Raw genomic sequence first — 27,889 nt, forward strand, 5'->3', positions numbered from 1 at the left:
GGTATGAAGTGGTATCTCACTGTGGTTTTGATTTGCATTCCTCTGGTGGCTAATGATGCTTAGATCTTTTCATGTGCTTATTGGCCATTTGTGTATCTTCTTTGGGGAAATGTCTATTCAGATCTTTTGCCCATTTTTATTGGGTCATTTGTCTTTTTTTATCATTAGCTTTGAGAGTTTTCTTTTTTAAAAATATATGTATTCTAGATACAAGCCCCCTATCAAATAAATGATTTGCAAATATTTTCTCCTGGTTAGTCGCTTGTCCTTTCATATTGTTAGTAGTGTCTTTGGAGGCACAAAGTTTTTAAATTTTAATGAAGTCCAAATTGTCATTTTTTTCTTTTATAGATTGTGGGGTTTTTTTTGCGGCATATCTAGCACCCTTTGTCTAACTGCAGATGTTGAAGATTTTCTTATATGTTTTCTTCTAGAAGTTGTATAGTTTTAACTTTTACATTTAAGTCTGTGATCCATTTTGAGTTAATACCTGGGTAGAGTGTGAGGTAAGATTCTAAATTCTAAATTCATCTTTTTGTCCACGAATATGCAGTTGTCTCAGCACCATTTGTTGCAAAGACTTATCCTTTTCTCGTTGGATTGCTTTGGCACTTTTGTTGAAAATTAATTATAAATGCAAATGTTTATTCCTGGATTTTCAATCCTGTTTCATTGACCTCTAAATCTACCTTTACTTGAGTTTCCACTGTCTTGGTTCCTGTAGCTTTTAGTAAGTTTTGAAATTGTAAAGTGCATGTTCCAACTATATTCTTCCTTTTCAAAACTGTTTTGGCTACTTTGACTCCTTTGCATTTCACTATCTATTTTAGGATCTGCTTGTCAATTTCCGCAAAAAAAACTAAGGAGATTTTTGTTGCCATCTTAACAATATTAAGTCCCCTAATTAATGAATATGGACTGTCTCTTCATTTATTCTGACCTTAATTTCTCTCAACAAAGTTTTGTCTTTTTAGTGTACGAGTCTTATACATTTTTGTTATTTCTATTGTCAAAGGGATTTTTATTTTAATTTTTAGATTGCTTATCGCTAGTATATAAAAATACAGTTCATTTGTGTGTATTCATTGTTTTGCATCCTGTGACCTTGCTAAACAAGTTTAATAATGTTAATTGTGTTTGTGTGTCTGTTTGTGTATTCCTTAGGATTTTCTACATATAGGATCATGTCTTCTGCAAAGAAAGACACTTTACTTCTTCACTTCCAATCTACATGCATTCCATACCCCTTGCCCGGGTTTTCTTTCCTGTTTACATAACCTAGAATCTCCTGTGCAATGTCGAACATCTCCCCCATCTGGAAAATGCCCACCATATTCTTTGTCCACTCCAAATTTTTCTATGGTGGCCTCAAGCCCAACTTCCTCAATAAAGGTTTCCTTTCCATTCGAGTTGACTTCTTTTTTCTTTGAATGGCTGGGTCACTAGTTGGTCTTACATTATAGTTATTTAATGTTGTTCTCTATTCTTCATTACATGCCTGTTAGTCTTGTTACCAGAATTTAAGTAGATAAATTGCCCATGCTTATGTAGTCAGTAAGCTAGCAATTGTTACTCCAGATTAGTCCCATTACAGCTAATGATTAGGGTTTTTTTTTTCTTTTTTTTAATCTTGGAACGGGGCTATATTGCTTAGATTTCCCCATAGGTAGATCTTTCCAGGTGTTATCTTCTCCCAGGCTTAATGCTAGAGCTAAGCTAGGCCACATTTACGCCTTATACTTGTTGCTTTGACATCACCATTGTACACGGCCTTTCTTTTTCTCTGGGAGTCTTCTAGCCAGAAGTAAAATAAAGATACTTTTGTTATTGTTTGTTTTATTCTGCAGGTTCATTGAAAATTAAAGAATTGGTCAAAATATGGGCGTCAAAGAATTAGCACCCGTGGGGCTAATTGAATTGTTAGCTCCAGCCAGATGATTTAAATCTTAAGAAACTACTACTACTTATTTTAGTTGTCTTTAAAAATGTACAACAGATACTAGCTACTGGTGGAGTTTTGTTCTGTTCACTTCTGTAGCATTGACTTTCTATGTTTAAAAACTGAATATATATTTTTTAAATATATATTCATTCTTTATTAAAGAAACCCCCATGGTAAAAAAAATCCTCAATCATTGTTTGTTTGTTTTGCTATTCTATGGAACTTTATGATAATACTATCTCTTTAATATTTTTCTTAGCAGGAAATATGATAGCAAATACTGCCAAAAATCTTTAAGCAATGTTGTAATTTCTGATGATGTTACACAATATATTCAACTTATAGGTTTTCTATTATAATGGCACTTAATTTTACTTAAGATGCCATTTTTGGATGGGCATAGTGACACATGCCTGTAATCCCAGCACTTTGGAAGGTTGAGGTGGGCCGATCACCTGAGCTCAGGAGATCAAGACCAGCCTGGGCAACATGGTGACACCTTGTTTCTACAAAAAATACAAAAACTAGCTGGGTGTGGTGGTGCATGCCTGTAGTCCCAGCTACTTGGGAGTCTGAGGTAGAAAAATTGTTTGAACCTGGGAGGCAGAGGTTGCAGTGAGCTGAGATTGTGTCATTGCACTCCAGCCTGTGTGGCAGAGCAAGACTATGTCTCAAAAATGTATATATATAATTTTTATTAACTTATTACACAAATAATTCAAATTCATTATAGAAAATTAGAAAAAATGATAAGAATAATTTAACTACCTTAAAACTTGGGATAACTGCTGTTAATAATTTTCTCTGCTTTTATGTACAGGGAATGTATATGTGTGCATATTTTTTAAAAAGAAGGATTGTACTTTTCATACAATTTTGTAACCTACACTTTTCTTTCCTCAATGTATTTCGAATATCTTCTCATGTCAATAGATACATTATTATCCTTAGTGACTACATAGCATTTCACTAAAATGTCATCTTCAGAAGATGAGAAGAGTTATCACAAAACTTTATATCATAACACATTTGCCATATTTTTAGCCTCCTCTCAGAAGAAGTAGTTCTGTTAAAGAAACATCAGCAAATAAATTTGAAATGTACAGTTCATTAGCCTGGATTGCAATAAGAGCTGCTGCACAGGTTGGTGTGATTTTTGTTTAATATTTCTTCTTACTGTCATATCTGTATTCTCTGCCTTTAAAGAACACAATATACCTGTAAAAGAGAAAAGAGTTGGGCGTGATACCTCATGCCTGTTATCCCAGCACTTTGGGAGGCTGAGGCAGGAGGATCACTTGAATCCAGGAGGTCGAGACCAGCCTGGACAACATAGCAAGAGCCCATCTCTACAAAAAATTTAAAAATTAGCTGGGCATGGTGGCATGCCTATAGTCTCAGCTACACAGAAGGCTGAGGCAAAAGGATTGCTTGACTCTGGGAGGTCGAGGCTGCAGTGAGCTGAGATCCCACCACTGCACTCCAGGCTGGGCAACAGAGTGAGATCCTGTCTCAAAAGAAAAAAAGAAAAAAAAATTACATTATTTGGGATTTGTGCCAATTATGTTTCTTTGGAAAGATTAGAAATACTAGTTATGTTTAGTGTTTTCAATCTCTCTATTAGCCAGACTTAGTTCTCTTTGTTTCACCTTTTCTCAGTGAAACTATTGGCAGATATACATGTGTACATATTTGACATTTTGGCAACTATCTGTCATAGCTAGGTAAGGTAGCTTATTTAAAGTGACTTATGCATTAATTAAATTGTCAACCCTAAATTATTTGTTTGACTATGATATATTCTACATATCAGGGATCACATATTATTTTTTCAGGTTGTCTTTATTTTTTCCTCCAATGTATAAGGAATATTATTTTATGAATTCACTTTTTCTCACATTATTTACCTAATAGATAATCTATGAATTAGAAAGCTTATATTTATAATTCTAATTTATGCATTAATTGTAGGTCAGTGAAGCTGTGCTGGCAATTAACTTACTTATTGGAAAGAAGAATACTAGAATGCATAAAGTTAACCAAGTGGCATTACCAAATATCCCAGAATTTGCTGCTCTGGATCTTTTGTCTTCGTATACAGATTATTTGCTTGGTATGTTTGGATGTCTACATATTATGCAAAAAAACTGATATATGTAATATAGAATCAAGTTTCAAAGATTTAATTGTAATTTGTTGGCTTTTAGCTTAGATGGGATAATGTTTGGGGGCACTTCCAGGGGATCATAGGGGTCCTAGGGCCAAAATAGAGGGCTCTTAGCTCACTGCACATGTGTACCTGTTACTCAGTCAGCTGCTGCATTTCAGATGCATGTTCTTTTAAAAAATGATATTTTACATCTGTTTCTTTTCCAGTTCACACATATCAAGTGGGACCTTTTGGGACTGTTTGCCTCTCTGATCCTTTCATCCAAAATCTACATGCACTCTCCCACTCTGATATGCCTCCCTCTTCTTTTCCTTAGTGATTTTATATTTGTATGTATGTTTGATTGTGTGTTTAAGCTCTTTCTCTCATTAAATTATCATCAGCTACCTGAGGGCAGGGTCTTCATATATTCAATTTTCATCTACAGCAAATTGCACAGTGCTTGCACATAGCAGACATTCAATATCAACATTTGTTAAATGAATTAATGAAAGAAATTAGCAAAATTTAAACTGGACTGCAATACTGTTTATGTTTTTGCTTAGATACTCCTTTGATAGTAAACTATAATATAAACCTCTATATCAGATAACTGGTAACAGGCATTTAACATTCATTTATGTGTTTTTCCATTATTTCACTCAAAAAATATTTATTGAGTGCTTCTTGTGTGCTAAGCACTTGGATAGGTGCTAAGAAGCAAGATACTAGTCTTACTTCCAGACTGACATTTCACTAACATCCACCTCTAATTTTGCTTGGTGCTAGGCCAGCATTGAGCCAAAGGAGAAGAGTTTTAACCTTCTCCTTTGGGAGTGATCTTCCTAATACTTCTGGAATCACATCTGTAGACAGCGTCTTACTCTGCTGCATTGTTGGGTCAGCCTTAGTTAAAGTGTTAATGTCTAACGTCCCCCTCTTTGGCTCTTTTCTGAAGCATAGGTGTCCCAAATTATTTTGCAAACTATTTTATAGATTTTTTTTACGCTGAGGCTTTGTTTTCTTACTTTTATTTCCTTCATGCCTGGGAGAATTTTGCTTTATTGGCTTTCTGAGCCACAGCCTGAATGTCAGACTGGGTGCTTGCTCTTCTTTAAGGTTCCCATAGGTGGGTTCTCTGGGGACAAAGCCATTGACCCTACACAGGGCAGTTCGGCAGCCCAGCAGCCAGGAGGAGCTGGTCACCACTTCTTTGCTTAACACTGTTTGGCAGCTCAATTCTCCCTGGTTCAGAATGCCAGGAAAGCATCTCTCTTAGAAGCGCACATTATTGTACAGTATTAATAATCAAGAGATTCAGTTGACATCCTAGCTCTCCCAAACCATTTCATTTCTCTCAGCCTCATTAGAAACTAATCTACTTTAGAACCTGAGGCTAATCGCTCAGTCTCTTGTCCGTAGACTGAGAGATTAGTCAAAATCTAAGACGATGACTGAAACTTCCAATATGGCTATTTCTTCTTCATACTGCCTCCTTATTACTTCTGAATGATGTGTTTACTTTACCCTAGTCATTTCCTTGTGTTTTCCCAGTTTTTAGGGCAGGGATGACCAATAAGTTTCATCCAAGATGGACCCTAAAACTCAGTGGCCTACAACAACAGGAACTCATTCTTCCACTCAGCTCATGTGTTCTGCTTCAGGCTGTAGGTCGGGTTCAGGTGCATTCTTATGTACATTTGTTGTGAGTGAGGCCCAAGCTAAAGAGACAGTGGTTATCTGGGGTATGATCTTCTCATGGTAGATACCAGAGCAAAAGAGCCACAAACCAAATCACACAAATGCATTTAAGGCCTTTCTTCACATCCCATCCCATTGGCCACAGCAAGTCATAGGGCCAAGTCCAATATCAGTGAGCTAGGGAAATATACACTGCTTGTACAGGAAGGGAGAGAGGCATGGATGTTTGCTAAATGAAAATCCAAACTATCGCATATGACAAATTCAATGGCCAATGGCTACCTGAGAAGAACCTCTGTATGATTCAGAGGAAAGAACCATAGAAAAGACACGAAAAAGGTGCTGTGATTAATTGATGTCAGCCAAGGGCACACAGTGGAAAATGGCATCCTCTAAACAAAACCATGTTTGTTGATCCAGTTGAGTAGGTAGTCTTCATCTCAGTTTAATACTAGAACCTAAGCTTTCTTGTTCCGTGTCAGTGGCTTTCATGGCATATTACATTTTTTCAGTTTCCATTTTATACCATTAGCCCTTCTTTACTATTTTAACTACGAAATTACCAAATTTTAAAATCCAATCTGTTTTGCATTTTGCCTTGCCTTAAGAATAATAATTTTGCCTTCCAGTCCTTTCCTGGCAGGCTGATAATTAATTCATGTTGATGACTTCCCTCACTTCAGTGTTGGGGTTAGAAGGAGGTTCTGAATTCCCACTTGGTTGCCACTAATACCCAGATGGCAATGAGGTTCATATTATAATGGCTTGCTAAAGGGCAAAATTCCTTAACAACAACAAATAAAACTTGTTTGATTTTCCTTGCATTAGCATAAATTAGCATCCAGCAAAAAACCTCCTCAGTAATCTTAGCTTTAAACAATACTAGCATTGATCTACACATGAAGTGAAGAACAACATTTACTGTTACTGTATGTAGAGTACTGTACGAGATATTTACATTCAGAGAGAAGGAAGAGTCAGAGAACACCTCAAGGAAGCAGGTCTTACCTTCCATGAGCTTCTAGTCATGGGCAATCAGAACAGGCATATACCCTGAAATGATAGACATTCATTTTTTGGCCAGGTGCAGTGGCTCATGCCTGTAATCCCAGCACTTTGGGAGGCTAAGGTGGGTGGATTATTTGAGGTCAGGAGTTTGAGACCACCCTGGGCAACATGGTGAAACCCCGTCTCTACTAAAAATACAAAAATTAGCCGGGTGTGCTGCGGCACACCTGTAGTCCCAACTACTCAGGAGGGTGAGACAGGAGAATCGCTTGAACCCAGAAGGTGGAGGTTGCAGTGAGCCGAGATCGCACCATTGCACTCCAGCCTCAGTGACAAAGTGAGACTCTGTCTCAAAAAATAAAATAGAAAAAACAAAATTCATCTTTTAAGAAGAGCATAATGGGCTGGGTGCGGTGGGTTATGGCTATAATCCTGGCACTTTGGAAGGCCAAGAAGGGTGGATCACTTGAGGCCAGGAGTTCAAGACCAGCCTGGCCAACATGGCAAAACCCGATCTCTACTAAAAATACAAAAATTAGCTGGGTATGGTGGTGGGCGCCTATAATCCCAGCTACTAGGGAGGCTGAGGCAGGATAATGGATTGAACCTGGGAGGCAGAGGTTGCAGTGAGCCGAGATCACGCCACTCACTGCACTCCAGCCTGGGTGACAGAGTGAGACTCTATCTCAAAAAACAAAACAAAACAAAATAAAACAAAACAAAACAAAAACAAAAACAAAACAAAAAAAGAAGCGGAGCATAATAATGAAGGCAGATTAAAGTGCCACAAGCTAAATCCATCTATGCCTTCTGAGGGGAGCTGGACACAGGCAGGATGGCATATGAGTTAATTAAGAACGTTGTTTTCTGGGAGAGGTATATTATGGGGCAGGTGTAAATTGACTCAGGGGAAGCAAATTTTATCAACAGAGCAATTGATGACAGGAGCATTATGACAGAATGGACTAGTCATGTGTGGAGAGTGGACTATAGATCATCCTGCCAGGACCAGAGAGCAATTGTATGACATCTATAGCACAGTAAGAGAGTTAAAGTGATGCACCTAGTACAATTACTGAGGTATTCTCTGTAGGAACAGACACCTTGAGATGTTGGCACTGGCAATGTGGGGCCATGTTTAAATTCAATGCAAAGAAACCTTTATTTCATGCTACCTACTTTGGGCCCAGTTATATTCAAGTATATATATACTCTATCATTTTGTCTTGATTTTCTTGTGGCCTTGATAAAAATTTCAGCTGGGATTAAAATTATTAAATTCTGTATTTAAATTTTGAATTCAAAGTAACATTTAGGATTACTGGTCCCAGATGCAGCCTCTTACTACTACATAAACAATATATACAGAAAACTATAAATGCCTGTCTTGCTAAAAAGTGATGTCAGTGAATGTTAGGTCCAGGGTCAGTTTCCAGCCCATGCTGAGGTCGGAGGGGTGTGGGTGGATGGGGAGCAGGGAGCTGAAAGAACGTTCGGGGGGCTGTAGGTATGTGAAATACAGCTTTACTCAGCAGCTCTCTCATCAGCAGCTCTCTTAGACAGACTGCTCTGTCTTGGCTCCTTGCTGTGGCCACTGCCACACACAGCTGCGCAGCCAGCTCTCCCTTCAGGGTGAGCAGATTAACTCTTTCTTTCTCTGGGCATGAGTGCAGCTATACAGTGTCAACATGGCAATTATACCTTTTATAGACAGTAGTGGCTCAGAGCCAAATGATGAGCCTTCCCATGGCTACATGGCTGTGATAACAAATAGAGTTATACACCTGCGCTCTAAACTCACTGAGTCCCGCAGAACGTAAACACCCTACTTTGGCCTATCCTTGACCAAAGCACATCCATTACCTTACAGTGAACCTATTGTCAGAATACAAAAAGAGATCTATGGAGCAGAGCCAAGAATCACAACTGGGCTTTAATGTATGTTTTGCCTCTTGAAACAGAGCAAACCTTCCAGCCTGAAAAGAAATCTGATTTTTCCCTCCCATACCACCTTGCACCTGGTGCAGAGATACAGGGTCGATAACAACTAATTAAAAAGTGGGATGCAATTCCTCTACTATTATCTTCTGTTTTCCTATTCCTCTAACACACAATTCCCCATAGTAGGGGAACTGGATTGGTATATTACTACTCAAATCCCAAATAATTATACTACTTATAGGTGGGAATGGAGAAAAATCATCTGTGGTAGTGAAGGTGGGATGTGTGTGTGTGTGTGTGTGAATTTGTGTGTGTGTGTGTTGCATCCGAGTATTAGAGATGAGACAATTGGGTCATGACAAGGACCAGCCTCAGTGAAGCAGACTTGTCTTGGTCAAATGCCTGCCAGAGTCCAGAAACTCCACTCAGAGATTCATACACTGATCACTGAAATCTGAGAAGGGACAGTACCACGGCTAAGAGGAGAGCACACACCCTGTCAATTGTCAGGTACTAGGTAGGAGGAGACCCTGTTTATTTAGACAGAGTCAACAATGTAAAATAAGAAACAACAGATGGTTCATGTGAGAGAAAACATTCTTACAAGAGCACAGTGGAATGCTGTCCTGGAGACTGAGAGGAAGATTTACCCTTCAGTGAACTGGAGGAGACTCAACAAGATTGTTTGCTACCCTTAGCAGGGCCCAGGCCATCAAGATTCACACGACAGCAGAAAGCTATGACTCAGGAAGTGCCAGATAATAAGGGGATGAGTGGCACCTGATGCTGTGTGCCACAGCTATCTTACTTGATTTCATTTATGTTTCAGGAAAATCCTGTGGGAGTGTCATTATGCACATTTATAAATGAGGCAAGGTGCTCATTCAGAGAGGTTATGTAACTTGTGTACTATTCCACTACTAATTCAAATCCTGATCTATCCAATTCTAAAGGCTCTGCTGTTAAGCTTTATGTTGGGTGTGATAAGAAAGTATTGCCAGGAACTTAAAATGCAGAATTGATGCTTCTAGTCAGCCTGCTGGACTGCTTGGATGGAGTTGACATGAGTGATGCCTCTGCCCTTCCCAATCCAAACACATTAACAGTGGTGGGTAAATAGTACAAAAATTGTTTTAATTTGTAGCTGAGCTTGAAACCAGGAAAGGAAAATTCCAAATTGCCAAAGCAAATTGGGAATTTGTAGCAGGGCCTGAACCTGAGGACTTCACTGGAGAGGGATTCGAATTAGGCCTTAACAGATGGAACTGGGACTTCAGTACCAGACTCAAGGAACAGTCTGGAAAGAGGGCCCTGCAGGTAGGGAAAGTCAGAAACCAGCTAACTATATAAATGGGGATTCAGAGTGGGCTTGTCCACAAACTGGGGACTAGAAATACACTGTCCACTGGTTTGAGTAGATTCAGGGAAACAGCACAAATGCCCACATTAAAACCCACTTTAGTCCCGGAAGCAGTGGCTGACGCCTGTAATCCCAGCACTTTGGGAGGCCAAGGCGGGCGGATCACGAGGTCAGGAGATGGAGACCATCCTGGCTAACACGGTGAAACCCCGTCTGTACTAGAAATACAAAAAATTAGCCAGGCGCGGTGGTGGGCGCCTGTAGTCCCAGCTACTCGGGAGGCTGAGGCAGGAGAATGGCGTGAACCCGGGAGGCGGAGCTTGCAGTGAGCCGAGATAGCGCCACTGCACTCCGGCCTGGGCAAAAGAGCGAGACTCCGCCTCAAAAACAAAAAACAAACAAAAAACAACAACCAAATAAAACCCCACTTTAGGTTGTAAGGTTGTAATTCACACCACCTGAATGATACATGGAAATTGGCATTTTAAATACTGGCCCAGAACCAGTGAAACCCAGGGAGCTCTGGCCTGGGCTGATGGGAAGCGATTGCAAAGGGATCCTTCTCCATGCAGGACAGAAGGGACTCTTCCTCCGTCTTCCCCAATTCTTCTGAAGATGGTTATAGTACAAATTGTATCTGGACAAATTCTGGTAACGTCTTTGGGTTAGGAAGAGAAAATAATTGTAAGTATTCAGTCAGAAAAAGAAAGTTTTCTAAAAAGGAACAAACACTGAACTGTTCTTAGTTTTTCTCTGCAGCATTAAAGATCAGATTACATTGGTCTAATATGTATGGAGTGTTTTTTTCTTTTAGTTTAATTCATTTTTTTGAATAGGTAATTTATTCTCAAGAATCAAAACTCAAAAGATACGAAAGGGCATCTTTCCATCTTCTCTGCAAGTGTCCAGTTCTCAGTTCCCCCTAGAAACAATCAATTATTACCAGTCTATTAGTGTCCTATTCCTGCTGTAACGAATTACCACACATTTATTGTCTTTTGGTTCTGGAGGTCAGAAGTCCAAAATAGGTCTTATTGGGCTAATTCAGGTGTCACCAGGGATACATTATTCTAAAAGTTCTGAGGGAGAATCTGTTTCCTTGCATTTCCCAGCTTCTAGAGGCCACCTGAATTCCTTGGCTCATGGCCCCTCCCTTTATCTTCCAAGCCAGCAGCGTAGCATCTCCAAATCTCTCTGACCCGAAACATACTCCTCTGACTTCGTTTCTGCATATACAGACCCTGTGATTACATTAGGCCCACCTGGATAACCCAGGATAATCTCCTTATCTCAAAGTCAGTTGATAGGTGATTGGTGGGCAATTTTTTTTTTTTTTTTTTTTTTTTTTTTTTGAGATGGAGTTTTGCTCTTGTTGCCCAGGCTGGAGTGCAATGGCATACTGCCCAGGCTGGAGTGCAATGGAATAATCTCGGCTCACTGCAATCTCTGCTTCCTGAGTTCAAGCGATTCTCCTGCCTCAGCCTTCTGAGTAGCTGGGATTACAGGCACCCACAACCATGCCCGGCTAATTTTTGTATTTTTAGTAGAGACAGGGTTTCACCATGTTGGCCAGGCTGGTCTTGAACTCCTGACCCACATGCCTCAGCTTCCCAAAGTGCTGGGATTACAGGCGTGAGCCACCATGCCTGGACTGGTCTGCAATCTTAATTCTCCTTTGCCCTGTAATCTAACATATTCACAGATTCTGGGGATTAGACATGAACATCTTTAGGGGACCATCATTCTGCCTACCAGAGTCATTTTCTTGTGTTCCCCACCAGAGATGTTACATGCTTATATCAACTGTCAGAGTTCCATTGTAGAGGTCAGAATCCACTCCAGTTCATTCAAATAGAATGAGATTTATCAAAGGACTTTCAAATTCAATGGGAGAGCTAAAGAAACCAATTCTAGGCTGTGTCCAGAAATGACTAAGCCACATGTAACTGGACCACCAAGGCACAGCTTTTGTTTGTTTCCTATAAAGGAAACTGTAGATCAGGAATTTGTCTGAAGAATAGAGAGCTTCTGCTCAGCTGTAGGCTTGAAAACCACACTTCTTCTGCCAGAATCACACCAGCCGAAGAGATGCCTTGAATCACCTGTCTCCCTCACCGCTTAACCCAGTTCCACCTCCAAGTCTTGCATGAATGCACTGAATTTATAATACCTAAAATCCCATCCAGGACAATAGTTGCAAGGAAATTTGGGAAGTGTCATTTTTATCTTCATAATTTCTTCAATATAGAAAAGCACATTTGGAGTTTAAGATGGATGTTGAGTGAACCAACCTGGTATATGCACTGATACATTGACATATTTTTCCCTTAAAAATACAAATAGTGGTATAACTGTACACATAATAATGCTCCTTGCTCTTTTTTCTTTAAATTAATATAAATGTATCTTGACAATTTTTTTCAAACCATCACATAAGCAGCTTTTTTATGGCTGTATAATATTCCTTTATATAGGTCCAGCATAATTAAATTCATTAGTCTCTTTGATAGCTATTTATGTTGTTTCTACTCTTTTGCTATTACATTCATCTGTACATCTTATACATTTGTATCATTTTGTACATAGGCTAGTATATCTATTGGGTCAATTCCCATAAAGCAAATGTCTAGATCAAAGGGTGATTTCATTTGAAAATTTGATTTTTTTTGCCAAAATCATTCTAAAAAGGTTATGCCACTTTGTACTCCTGTCAGCAGTTAATAAATGGTCTTTTTTCAACACCCTTGCTGACAAAGGTACATTATAAACATCTTTTAAACTTTTGTTGACATGGTGGGAGAAAAAAAGGTTCAAATTTAATTTGCACATCTCTTGTGAGGACTAAGCTTGAACATCTTTTTGTGAACCCTCTGCTCATAATCTTTCCCGATTAAAAAAAAATTTGGCCTTTAAGTATTTGTAGAAGTCCTTTATTATGAAAATCAACATTTTAGTTGTGATATTTGTAAATATAGCTTTCTAATTTTTCAGTTGTTACTTAACATTTTACATGATAGTTCTGTTCCATGAAGAAGTTATTTATTTCTATATAGTAGAAATTATTAATCTTTTTGATAGATTTTGGATTTCTGTCATAGTTAGAAAAGTCCTCCCTACTCAGATTCTTTAAATAACTTATAGAAATCTATTCGGAATATGTAAAGTGTGACAAGTGGATATAAATTTAATTTTTCCAGATGGCTACCCCATTTCTGTACTTTTCTTTCTGTTCTAATTGATCTGTCCATTCTGGTTTCAATACATTTTTTAAATTTTTGTCACCTTATAAAAATATACTTAATATAAAGATAAGTCCCCATTAATTACTCTCTCGTGGCTTTTTTATGTGTTAAGTCTGGAAGCAGCTTGTCTAGTTCCAAAAAGTCCTGCTGTATTTTTATTGGGATTATGTTATATTTAGACATTAACTTAGAAATAACTTACATTTTTATTCTACTGAATCATCTTAACCAAGAATATTATATGCCCTTTATATTTTCTAGTTCACATCCCTTAGGGTGTTTTAACATTTTCTTCAAATAAGTCTTGTACTTTTCTGGTTAGGTTTATTTTTAGAGATGTTATCTTCTTATTGTATTATAATTAAAAAAATTATTTCTATTAGTTGTTTTTATGTGCAGAGGCTACTGATGCCACTATATTTACTTTATTATCCTTAGATATTTTCTCCACTTGGTCATCCATGAACAAGGTTGAAGTCACCAAATATTTTCTGTAAATAGTCAGATAGTAAATATTTAAGTCTACTTATTTAAGTCTTTATGGTCTCTGCTGAACCTACTCAACTTGCTATTGTAGCATAAAAGGAACCATAGTCACAGTGTAAATGAATGAGCATGGCTGTGTTCCATTAAAACTTTACTGTGGGCCGGGCGCGGTGACTCACGCCTGTAATCCTGACACTTTGGGAAGCTGAGGTGGGCAAATCATGAGGTCAGGAGTTCGAGATCCTGACCCCGTTTCTACTAAAAATACAAAAAATTAGCTGGGCATAGTGGTGGGCACCTGTAATCCCAGCTACTCGGGAGGCTGAGGCAGGAGAATCACTTGAACCTGGGAGGCGGAGGTTGCAGTGAGCTGAGATGGCGCTACTGCACTCCAGCCCGAGCAACAGAGTGAGATTCCATCCCCGACCCCAAAAAAAACAATACTGTGGACATTGACATTTAAGTTTCGTATGATTTTCATGTAACACAAAATATTATTCTTTAAATTTTTTTCCAACCATTAAAAATGTAAAAACCATTTTTAGCTCATGAGTCCCACATAAACACGTGTGGCCAGATTTTGCCCATGGGCTAGAGTTTGACAACACCTGGACAAGGTGAACAGAGGTCCTCTGCTGCTCACATAATTGTTCCTCCTCTTATATCTGTAGTTTTTGTTTTTGTTGACAAGATGTTACTTGGACTATGAATATTCTTAAGTATTGTATCTTTATTGTGAATGACACCCTTTAACATTATAAAGGTCCCGCTTTTGTTTCACTTTTGGCCAGAATTCTACCTTGTCTAATACTGAGATCACAAATATTGCTTTCTTTTGGTTTACATTTTCCTGCTACACATTTTCGCATGTTTTTATTTTCAAACTTTTGAAATAATTTTATTTTAAATATGCTTTTAGATAGGGCATAGAGTTGGGTTTTCTTTGTTATAAGACCTGATAGTATTTTTCTTGTAATAGGTGATTTAAATGTAAATGTATTGATATGTGGGGTATGTTTGATGTTATTATTTCAGATCACTTTACAATATGTATACAATAAATTAGGAAACAAAACCAATAAAATTAGAAAGTTGTAATTTTAGGGGAAAAACTATTAGCCAACTTTTTCAGGAAAATTAGTTATAGCAAAAAGAAAACTCACAAATGATAAGAAGAAAGTAATCAATGATGTTAAGAAATTAAATTTTTAAAGATTTTTTTGGTTCAACTTTAAGCAAATTTGAAAACTTCTATATAACTTGTAATTTCCTGGGAAAATATAATTTACCCAGATTTACTTTAGGTAAAAAAAATATTAGACAAATCTATTAGTATAGAAAACAATACAGTTCTATTAGAAATTAAAGCTGGAAAATTAAAGTTTATTAATTAATTTATAATAGTAATAAACTCATTACAAGTTAACATAAATAGCATATTACAGATCTCATTAATGTCTGACCCAATAAAAGGTAGTTGAATTCTCACACCTACTTCTGCAGCCAATCTGCTGCAATATAATGTTTTGGTTGAAATAATTTTTTAAAAAATCCAGCCTCACACAGATATGTAGTTAGAAAACGGAGGAGTATTTCAACAGCCTTTTCAGATAATTGTGGATAGTCTTCTTTGAAACTAAACCAGAACTGCGTAAGTGGTAGTTTCTTAAAAGTTCATTCCAAAGTAGAATCTGAAATTACATCATTAAACTTTTTGAACTCTGTTATATCAAAATACATTAGTCTGTCTTGCTGTTGAATGACATCTTTTACCCATGCATGATTTTGTAACATTGTATATTAGGCATTTGGAAAATATGGACTTCAAATATGCAGGTCTTCTAAACATGTATACATTTTATTGGACAATATAAAACATGTTAAAATATCACCACAATTCCTATCAGAAAATTCTAAGTATTGAAAAGTTCATAGTGGTAGATATAAGTTTTCCAAAATTCTAAATCGTTACTTCAAAACTTGAATTTTATCTTTGGCAGCACACCCGTCAGTTATTTCCCTGGCAGTCAGGTATACTTCTTTCATTTTTGAACAAATGTTTGCCTCCTACCTAAGTCTGAAAACATTTCGTCTTGTCAGCTGTTCTTTCAGTAAAAATGGCAGTCCATGAAAAAAAAAGTAAAAGTGTTCATTCAGCTTGCAACTCAAAGAATCCCTTAAGTGCTTTTCCTGGAGACAGCCATTGTACTTCAGTATGCAGCAGGAGTGTTTTTTGTGTGCTTCCCATTTTATCACAGAAAAGATGAGAAAAGTGTGTGCTCAAGGGTCAGTAGTTAATAACATTAACAACTTTTACTGCTTCATCAAGGATATTCTTTTTTTTTTTTTTTTTTTTTTGAGATGGAGTTTTGCTCTTGTTGCCCAGGCTGCTGGAGTGCAATGGCGCAATCTCGCCTCCCTGCAACCTCCGCCTCCCAGGTTCAAGTGATTCTCCTGCCTCAGCCTCCTGAGTAGCTGGGATTACAGGTGTGCACCACCATGCCTGGCTAATTTTGTATTTTTAGTAGAGACAGGGTTTCTCCATGTTGGTCAGGCTGGTCTCGAACTCCTGATCTCAGGAAATCCACCCACCTCGGCCTCCCAAAGTGCTGGGATTACAGGTGTGAGCCACCGCGCCTGGCCCATCAAGGATATTCTTAAGTGAAACTGACATTTGAATCAATGTGTTCATTCTACTATGAGGGCATGGCAATGAAGAATGCAAGCACTGCTAGGATGGTTTGGTGCCACTACCTTCCTACATTTCTGCTAAGGCACTGGCCATTAAACTTACCATTGCCTTTGTGGCATCAATGCCAAATGCTAACACATTTGTTCCAGGATAAACCATTAGATTCAGAAAAAGTTGCCAATCATTCACATAGGAAGAGATCTTTGAATAGTTGGTGCTGATACTGTTAGACAAATATAAACAAAACTGCAAGTCTAGCCACATCTGTAAATTTGAGCCATTTGTAGTACAACTGTTATGTACCCATACAAATTTTAAAAATAAAAACAAAAGGTAATCTAGGCATGCTTCTTTAAAAAGTTTTGAGCCATTTACAAGGCAAAAGTATAATTCTGCAGATGAGTTATGAACTGAGTCTTTATGTTTGCAGCTACATTTAAAATCTAACAAGTTATTTTATTATTGGAAAGTGCCATGATTTCATCGGCTAAATTTTTTTCCATGGGTGATTACTGCAAATGGAATATTTAGGTCTTAGACCTCAGGATGTGCATTCATCAGTGTCAACTGTATAAAATTTTATTAGTCTCTAGGTTTTTGTGTACATTTCTCTAACTAATGCATTTATCTAGCTTTGAGTTTGAAAGGCTGCAACAAATAATTTTTTTGGCTCATCACATATAGGTTTATAATTTTAAAATCTTTTTTCTTTAAACTATGAACAATTGGTCTCAAAATAATTCTTCAACTTGACTGGCACTATAATACTATTCAAAAGTGCACAGCTCACCATCAAGAAGTATGCTTTGCAATTTCTTCCTGAGATTTACATCTTAGTAGCATCACCTGTCTCCTTCTTTATACATTCTACTTGATGACAATTGCTTTGGGCATTATTCCACACATTTTGTGGCTTAGGATTTTTAGCTCTTCTCTGATTTACTGAAAATGGAATTTGTGTTTTTGTTACTTGTTTTCTTTCTTGTCTTGCGATAATTTTCAGGGGGAAAAGGGGATGTGCCAATATTATATGAATGTCTTCAAATTGGAAGTCACCACAAAATTGTTTTTTAAAAAATAAGCATTTTACTCTATTATAAAATATATACAGAAAAGAACACAAATCATGGCCAGGCGTGATGGCTCACGCCTATAATCCCAGCACATTGGGAGTCTGAGGTGGTGGATCACCTGAGATCAGGAGTTCAAGACCAACCTGGCCAACATGGTGAAACCCTGTCTCTACTAAAAATACAAAAATTAGCCAGGCTTGGGGGCAGGCACCTGTAATCCCAGCTACTGCGAGGCTGAGGCAGGAGAATCTCTTGGACCCAGGAGGTAGAGGTTGCAATGAGCTGAGATCGTGCCATCGCACTCCAGCCTGGGCAACAAGAGTGAATCTCCATCTCAAAAAAAAAAAAAAACCCACAAATTATGAATTTACAGCTTCATTAATTAACACAAAGGAAACACCCAGTAACCATCACTAGGTCAAGAAATAGAATAAGACCAGCGCCCCAGAAGTCTACATCATGTTCCCTTCTGGCCCCTAGCAACCTCTTTTCCTTCTGATTTGTAACAGATAGTTTGGCCAGCTTTTGAATTTTGTGTAAATGAAATCATATAGTCTTTTTGTCTGACTTCTGTTCACCCCTGTGTTTGTGTGATTCATCCTTTTGGTGGGCATAATAGCACAATTTAGTGTCCATTCTACTGTTGGTAAACATTTGGGGTTATGAATAATGCTGCTATGAATATATTTGTATGTGACATTTTTGTGCACAGACGTATGCATTTTTATAATATGCCAAGGAATGGAATTGCTGGTCATAAGACATGCATGTTTTTAGCCTTAGTGGGTATTGCCAAGAAGACCACTTAATCTTAATTGCAATTAAGATTTCACTACATGAAATCTTATATGAATTATATGTTTATTATTTATATATTAATTTGTATATTAACATATATATTAATTATATATTTCACTACCTGACCAATCAAGTACAGGGCCTTATAAAGACTACAGTGGTTTACTTTTGGTGAACTTTTTAAAAAGAAAGTTACTTGAGAATGCACCCCAGCACAAAGGGTTGCAAATGAAGAAAGAAGTAGATGTAATATAGAAAAAAGAAAGGAAGAGAGGAAAGGGCCCTCAGTGTTGCCAGCTATGCAGTAGTCTAGATTGCAATTAAGATTAAGTGGTCTTAATTTAAAATTTATTTTGATGACAAAAGAGATTGAACACTATTATATATGGTATATTGGCTTTTGCATAGTTTTGGGGGGTGAACTTTTTCTAAAACGATGCCTGTTTTTCCTGGGAGTTTTCTGTCTTTGGCTTAGAGATATGGAGGCATTCTTGATATACTCTGGATATGACCCTTTGGTAGATTATATGTATTGCAAATATCTTTTCCCATTCTTTGTTTTACCTTTTTATTCAGTAGTAGTTTCTTTTGATTATCCAAAGTTTATAATTTTTATGCCCAATTAATTAATCCTTATAATGGTTTGTATGCTTTTTGTGTTCAGTTTTAGAAATCTTTTCCTAAACAAAAATCATAAAGGTACCTTCTATGTTTGTATCATTTTTAATCTTTCACAGTTAGATCTACAGTTCACCCAGAATCTATTTTTGTGTATAGTGTGAGGCTGAAATTAAGATTAACTTTTTTTCTATATGGATATATATTTAACCCAGAACAGTGTATCGAAAAAGACCCCTTCTTTACAACACTGCAGTATTACATCTCTCATAAATCAAGTGTCCACTATGTGGGGTGAGAGAGAGGAGAGGGAGAGAGAAAGAGAAAAGGACTGACTCAGCAAAGAAGTTTCAACTTTCAACTAACTGATATTCAAGATAGAGATAAAGGAAAAAATAGGAGGTACACAGAAACAAATACAAGAATAGTTTGCAGGACTGAACAGCAATCAGTTCAGGTTGAAAAGGCCTATTGTGTTCCAAGCAGCATGAATGAAAAAGACTAGACCTAGGTCCAAAATGAAATTTTAAAACATCACAGATAACGAGGAGTTGATAAAAAATATCCCAGATGGGGAAGTTCAGGCCAACTAGAAAGGAATGAGAATTTGACTAGCATCAGGCTTCTCACCAGCAATAGTAGCTGCTAGAAAGCCACAGAGCAAGGCCTTTGAATTTAAGGGAAAAATGAGTGTCCACTAAAATTATGTATTTCACTAAATGACCAATCAAGTACAAGGGCCTTGTAAAGACTCCAGTGGTTTACTTTTGGTGAACTTTTTTAAAACAAAGTTTCTTGAGAATGCGCCCCAGCACACAGGCTTGCAAATGAAGAAAGAAGTAGATGTAATACAGAAAAAAGAAAGGAAAGGAGGAAGAGAGGAAAGGGCCCTCAATGTTGCCAGCTTTGCAGTAGTCTAGAAATACATCAGCACAAACTGGAGTGGCAAGTTTGTGATCCCAAGTATGTCTTCAATAGCACGAATGGAGTCTAGAATGACTAAAAAGCTAGATGATACTAGGAATACGGTGAAAAGTGCAAATATTACTTCTCTCAACAAGGAAGAAAAGACATTCAGAAATTCTAGGGAAAAATATTCTTTACGAATTCATGGTCCCAATATGAAGCGAATTGGAATATGGCCTTATTTAGAGACTGGCGTGAGTAAAAACAATCCATTTGACCTTTGTGCTGAGAATTTTATCCTTTGTGGGTGACAAGGTTTGACAGTGACCCTTAGTGAAAGTAATTTGATCATATTGAAGCAAACAATTCCTATACAATCATAATAATGTAAGTATTGTTTATTGATTTTCAACTTATTGACAAAACAATGAAGGGTTTGTTATGGGTATAGAACAGAATGTAAATGTTACCAACTTTGGAAATAGAAAACCCAGCAAGGAGAAGGCCATAAAGGTGTGCAGGTACTATTAGAACACAAAGGAAGGCATCAAGAGATATGACTTGTATTTAGAGGAACCAGAAAGAGCTTTTAGAACATTGTTGATATATAAAAATAGGGGAACTAAAAATGGTGATATAACTGTAAACATTTTGAAGTGAAGAAGAGTGGTTTTATGGGCTAATATTTCATGTCACAGAAAAAGTCACTAGATATATTTTCTAAAACTGATAGTTTAAGAAAATGGTATAAGGAAATTATTTTAAGAGTTGGAACTAACTACTAGAAGAACTAAAGTACAAATGGTTAAAATGCTTGTCTCTGGGAGAGGGAATTTTATTTTTGATTATGTAAATGTTTGACTTTGATCAAAATAAGCAGCATATTAAAAGATACATCATGTCAAATTGGATTATTTCCAGGAATGCAAATGTAATTCAACATCAGAAAATCTGTTGAACTAAGTCACTACTTTAATAGATTGAAAGAGAAAAATAATAATCATCTCAAATAGGTACAGAAAAATTCAATAAAATTCAACAACCATTTATGATTCTAAAACTGGGAATTAAAAAAATATTAATCTGAAAAAATTACAAGTGGGAAAACATGCCTACTGTATTTATAGTAAATATTCAGATGCCAAAACTATTCCCTTTAAAATCAAGAGTAAGAAAATGCTATTATTACTTTGATTCACAATTGTTCTGGAAGTCCTACCCTGCACAATAATATAAGGAAAAGAAATAAGAAGTACAAAGAATGGGAAAGAAGAAAAAAACCATCATTCACTGCAGATTATTCACATAGACACTTCCCAAGAAGTACAGGCAATAAAAATATTTAGCAAGGTTACTGGATGTAAGATTTTATTTCTATACATTTTTAACAGAAAACGTATTTTAAAAAGATGTTATTACAGTAGCTACAAAAATATATAAGACCTCTAGGGATTAATCTAACCAAAGTTGTGAAACAAATTATAAAATTTCATTGAAAGAGATAGGAAAACATACCATGTTTATAGTTAAGAAGACTCAGTATTGACAAATGCCAAGTATTCTAAAAATGATTCATAGATTTAATGTAGTTCAGTAGTTCAGTAGTTTTATTTTGTGGAATTTGACAAAGTGATGCCAAAATTTATATGAAAGAACAAAAGGCAAGATTGGTCAAAAGATACCTAAAAAAGAACAACCTAGTGATTCCACATCCAGGTAATTTGTGCATGCGTGCACCAGACAATATGTACTTAAATATTTATAGCAGCCTTATTCATAACAGTAAAGATGAAAATAAAACAAAATTAAAAAGAAATCACATGTCCATCAATGGTAGAATAGATATATAAATTGTGGTATATTCCTAAACTGAAATACTACATAATAACAAAAAATATCAGTAAATAACAGCTACCTGCATTAGCCTGGCTGAATTTTCAAAGCACACTGTTTAAAGGAAAAAGAAAATCATAGATAAATGCATGCAGTATGATTCTCTTCCTATAAAGTTCTAAAAAGATAAAGTTAACAATGTTTTATTTATTACATGTTATGTAATATATATGTTTAAAGAGTGAAGGACAGATATGGGATTAGTAACACTAAATTTTGGATAGTGATTATTTCTGGGACATGAGCTCAGGCAGCGAGAGTGAAATGGAATTAGAGAGAGGCTTATAAGATACTCCCAAAGTACTGGGAATTTGTAATCCAAGGTGGGTGGTGAGTACATGGAGATTCATCTTATTCAAGAAAACATGCATAGGCCATTAACCATAGAATATTTATCTTCCTTTTTTCGCTTCCCAGAGACAACCACTGTTCTAATCAAATGTTTTTTATGTGCATGTATATATGTAAATGATACAAATAATCATATTGTTTTCAAACTTACATAAATGGTATCATACTCTATATCACCTGGAACCTGTTTGTTAACTCATTGTATGTTTTCAGGATCTATCCATCATTACTCTTATAATGCCCATTTTAAAGAAAAGTAAGAGGTCGGGCGCAGTGGCCCATGCCTGTAATCCCAGCATTTTGGAAGGCCGAGGCAGGTGAATCACCTGAGGTCGGGAGTTCAAGACCAGCCTGACCAACATGGAGAAACGCTGTTTCTACTAAAAACACAAAATTAGCCGGGCGTGGTGGCGCATGCCTGTAATCCCAGTTACTCGGGAGGCTGAGACAGGAGAATCGCTTGGACCCGGGAGGAGAAGGTTGCAGTGAGCCAAGATTGTGCCATTGCACTCCAGCCTGGGCAACAAAAGCGAAACTCCATCTCAAAAGAAAAAAAAAAAAAGAAAAGTAAGAGTCAGAAAATCAAAAGCCCAGAGAGGCCCAAGGCACAGAGAGATTCAAGGTCACACACTAGTGAGTGTATAGCTGGGATTTGAACTGAGACTCCACACTATATTTTCTCCCTTGTAGATGTAATTCATTCACTTTAAATGGCTTCAAATGACTACACTCCTGTTTATATTTTAAAGTTTCCTTTTTTAATATTGCAAACAACACTTTGTGCAAAACTCTTGGTACACATATATGGGTATCTGCATTTTCAGTTTTCTTAGATCTTGCCAAATTGTTTTCCAAATAATTGTGAATTGCTCTCACAAATAATGTGTGAACATTCCAATTTATTCACGTTATTATCAATATTTATTATTTTCAGATTTTGGTGTCTATCAGTTCCTAAGGGATATGAAATGCTATTTCATTTTAATTTGCATTTTTCTAATTTTTAGTGATGCTAAAAATTTTGGTCACTTGGGTTTACTTTTCTATGAATTGCCTGTTGATATTCTTTGTCCACTTTTTCTATGAATTGCCTGTTGAAATTGTGTTGCTTGACATTTGTTTGTTGATTGATGCAAGGTGTTTACACATATTAGAGAAAGAGAGTTCATATATATATATATATATTTTAAATATCTTTTCTCAGTCTGTGGTTGGTCTTTTAACTTGGTGTTTGGTGTCTGCATGATACAAAAGACTTTTAAATTGAACATAGTATCATGTGTCAGCATTTCCTTTATGAGCTGTGCTTTTTTTCTGTTCATGATTGTTTTTCAAGGAAAGCATAATATAATATCGTGTTACAAAAAAAAGTTTTTCACTTTCAGATAACTACCAAGTCCTCTTCCAGACTTCCTGTACATTTTTGTACCAAAATGATGATGTGTGTGACAGCACAGATGGTAGAAAAAAGACTCAGACCAAAGTGGATATTACATGGATCCTTCTACTGCGCTACTATATTCACCTTCAGAGGATTAATAATCTGAGCAAACTGCTAGGTAGGTTTTTTGATGTGTTAAGAGAGAACATATTTCTTTCTAATTCCCGTTTAAGTCATGTTTCTTGTTGAGAATTATAAGATACTTTTGACATCTTTCTGAGTGACTGTCATCAGAAGATGAAAATTTCATGGGTTCTTAACCTGGGATACATGCATCTTTGGATAGAATAGTACTTCAATGTAATTGGTTTCTTTAGAAATTCTATATATATTATTTCATATGTTTAAAAACATCATGATAAGGAGGCATCCGGAGGCTTTCCAAGACCACTGCCAAAGTTAAGAACTAGTGATTCCAATGTGACAGTTTATGAAATGAACAAGATGACATTTTGGCTTTAGAGAAGAGTGGTCCAGTAGCCGGTATGTCAGAGGGAAGAAATGCATGACTTCAGATGGCATATTAATTCCATGGAGTTTTTTTTTTTTTAATCATTGGTGCTATCTAAAAAAATATCCAGAAAAACTGATAAAATCTGCTTCACATCAGTCCCTCTTGTGATTGTGTGACATTGTTATGTTTTATCTGTGCTCATGATGTTGGGGATCCAGTGTTGCCCATCAGTGCAAACAGTCAGAAAAGACAATTTTACCCATGCCAGGGCACAGTGATGGGGAAACCAGCAGGGCAAATAGGCTGAGTCACAGAGTTGCTAAGCACAGTTCCAGGAGCTCACAAGCCCTCTGAAAGGTGTCAGGACGAAAAGGTTCATGGTGATGGGGGCTAGAGCAAGGGAAGTTCAGAGGGAAAGGACATGGACAAGAGCCAGTGCAGCCAGCCCTGGTGATCCCTTGCCCCTCAGCCACTCTGCTCACCTCTGAATTCACCTGCTGGCACTTCCCACCACAAGTGCCACGTCTTACTGCTTTTCTGCCCTGGGCTTTCTTTGAAGCTACTGAGGTTTGACCAGCCTGCAGACAGGGTTTCCACAGACACGGGAGTAACCTTCAGCTATTGAGGTAGGGAGCTCCTAGATAAACATACCAGCTTCTCAGTCTCTCGACGGGACAGTTCTACATGGTTTGTCAGAAGGTTCCCAGTGGGACTGAGCCCTCACTGCCCAAGGCTGTAGCCCACTCATTTACTCACCCTTATTGGCTCTTTTTGTTTTCTCTGTCACACTTTCTCCATTCCCTCACTTGTGCTTCTTGAAATGACTTTTCAAATAAACTGTCTGCAAATTCTTACCTTAGGATCTGTTTTAGGGGGAACCCAAAAGAAAATAGGTACATGGAATATATGGCACCATTGTTAATACCTAAAACTAAGCATTACCCTCATGTGCCTCTGAAATTTTCTTTTTTTTAATCTTTTTTTTTTTTTTTGTCACCCAGGCTGGTGTGCAATGCTGCGATCTTGGCTCACTGCAACCTTTGCCTCCTGGGTTCAAGTGATTCTTCTGCCTCAGGCTTCTGAGTAGCTGGGATTACAGGCATGTGCCACCATGCCCAGCTAATTTTTATATTTTTAGTAGAGATAGGGTTTTGCTATTTTGGCTAGGCTGGTCTCAAACTCCTGACCTCAGGTGATCCTCCCACCTCAGCCTCCCAAAGTGCTGGGATTATAGGCATAAGCCACTGTGCCTGGCCTGAAATTTTCTTTCCTTCTGTGGCAAGAAACAATTCCATTAGTGTATAAGCCCTAAAAACAGAGGGACGTCATTGGCAGCCTCTAGCGGAGGTGGGAATATGTAACGATAGTGGTTAGTGAGCAAATACCAGCAATATTGAGATCATCCCGTTTTCTAACATGAACCTAAACTAAGGTATTTTTCTTTCTTAAGCATCTGCAACACCAGTATCTGGAATTTCTTTGCCAGATGATACACTTCTCACATCCCTTTACAACTCTGAGTTGATTTTGCGCCAGAAAGAAGTGCATTTTTTCCTTAAAAAATTCTTACAGCTGTATTCTTCTTCTTGTATTGATGAATTTCCAAAAGAACTTCTTTGTCAACTGGAAAATCCCCCTCTTTCAGAAAAAGACTTACGTGAATCATCTGCCAAGGTAACGTTTTTTGAAACATGATATATTTACATAAAACTTCTTGGAATCATCATTATATTTCAGAAGGAAGCACATTAGCTTCCATGCTGGCACAGATTTCTACTTCTCCCAGAGTTCTAGGGAAGGCTCATTCCTGTGTTACCATGTGGATAGGCTAACCAAACATCCTGGGATTTTAGGACAGTTCACATTTCAATTGTTCAGCCTTGTTCTCATAAGTCTTTTAAAATGCCTCAGAAGTTTCTATATTCCTGCACAAAACAGCATCTCTCAAGGAACCATTTTGCCAAAAAGTTACACAGATTTCAGTATCATCACCCTATAAGAAAACTAGACTGTTAGTGTCTAAATCTGTGCCCAGTTTCTGTACTTTGGTTTTAAATGTGTGATAAAAATTATTCATTGTGAGTACCTTTTGCAATTGTGAGTGTAAATAAATAATAGAGGTAACACTTTAAAATAAATTAAAAGTGTGAAGACTTTTTATTTGGAAAAGTGTTATTAAATTGGATACATTTTCCCAAGATATGTAATATGGAAACTTTTTAAGGTATTGATTGTAGAGACATAAAAAGAGGAATATAAATGGAGATTTTTCAAAATTAAAGCTACTAAAGTCTTGAATAGCAGTAGTTTGGATAAACTTCCAAAATGAATGTGTTAAAAGACACTGAAAAAGTAAAGGATTTTACTTAAAAATAAGAATATGTATTTGAAATTTGGTATTCAACCAACCTATGTTGATTACCTACTGTGTGCCAGAGACACTGTTAGTTGGTGGAGAAAGAAAGGATGGATAAAGCGTAGTCCCTGTACATATAGTCTCAGTGTGGTAGTAGAGAAACAGTGACAGGGTTAAAACAGAAGAAAGTTACTTTATTTCAGAGATGCTTTCTAAGAGAAAATCGCAGGATTAATACTAGCAGAAATAATGTGAAAATTAGTATATCTTAGTTTTACTTTCAATACTCTCAATAGGGCTGATTGGCAAAGGATAGATGAAAAAGTGAGGTGTTTTTATTTTTATTTATTTATTTTTTTTGAGACAGAGTCTCTCTCTGTCGCCCAGCCTGGAGTGCAGTGGTGTGATCTTGGCTCACTGCCGCCTCTGCCTCCTGGGTTCAAGCGATTCTCCTGTCTCAGCCTCCCGAAAAAGTGAGTTATTTAAGAAAGAGGTGATGAAGTCATGAAGCTTATGACACAAGAATGGAAAGGAAGAGATGGCTGTAAAACATATTTGCTTAAGTAACACTGAAAACAACAACAACAGAAACAGTTTTGTGACTCTTTGGAGCTGGAAAGTGAAGAGGAAATGACTAGAGCCTCTTGTACCATTTGGAACTTCTGTCTGTGATCATTAGTGCATGGTGACATCATTAGCACATACAGGGGAGGCAGGAGGATGAGCACATTTTTCTGCTTCGTAGATACAGAATTTGAGATTCTTGTAGAAAACTCAAGTGGACATAGCATATTGTAAGCTTCCAATACATATCTGTGAAATGAATAAGTTGTACAGAATTCTTTCAAAACTAGAAAAAAATCACTGATTTATTTTGAATTATCTCTACTTTGGACTTTACCATTGAACTCTTTAATTTTTATAGCTATAGATTTTCCCATATAAGATATGTTCATGTTACTGTTGCCAACTATCCCAGAGAAGTTCCCAGAGAACTGAAAATGTGGCTTGTTCCAGAATGGTGACCCTTGCTTATCTTATCCTACTAGAATATAGCAACCTTATGTTTTGGGTAGATTAAATTATACATATTTTTTTTAAAAATCACTCTTTTGAACATTCCTTCCCTACTCAAGAGAGTCAGATGACTGTTAATAAATCATAAGTTTTTAAAAGTAGTGGAAAAACCTATTAAGATATTTTTAAGAATCCAGTTAAAGAAATGATTCTCAGTTGGTGTTATGCAGTGGCCCTCAGTGCAATGTATTGAAAGCACACTGGAAGATTTTTCAAACGACTTCCTCTCTCCTAGATACTAGGATATTGTGGCATGCCCAATGCTCAGCAACCCCATTCTGTGCCCAGATTCTAAATCATTCAGGAAATAAGAGAAAAGAGTAAAACAGATTGGGATTTAAAAATGCTCATCTTTATGAGTGATGAAGTTGATATTATAGGATGTGGTTTATATTTTTTGG

General features: G+C 37.0%; 1 protein-coding gene across 2 annotated transcripts in view; it reads left to right on the forward strand.

The window, feature by feature from the left end:
• The window catches only part of CFAP54 (cilia and flagella associated protein 54), a 389,038-nt gene that overhangs the window by 273,797 nt on the left and 87,352 nt on the right, over positions 1–27,889 (forward strand). For both annotated transcript variants that reach the window (XM_024348012.3, XM_024348013.3), the window contains 4 exons: positions 2,987–3,085; positions 3,914–4,055; positions 23,546–23,719; positions 25,506–25,729. In XM_024348012.3, coding sequence (XP_024203780.3) covers positions 2,987–3,085; positions 3,914–4,055; positions 23,546–23,719; positions 25,506–25,729 — 639 coding nt within the window. The remainder of the gene's footprint in view (positions 1–2,986; positions 3,086–3,913; positions 4,056–23,545; positions 23,720–25,505; positions 25,730–27,889) is intronic.

This window comes from Pan troglodytes, chromosome 10 (assembly GCF_028858775.2).
Source record: "Pan troglodytes isolate AG18354 chromosome 10, NHGRI_mPanTro3-v2.0_pri, whole genome shotgun sequence".
NCBI classification, from domain to species: Eukaryota; Metazoa; Chordata; class Mammalia; order Primates; family Hominidae; genus Pan; species Pan troglodytes.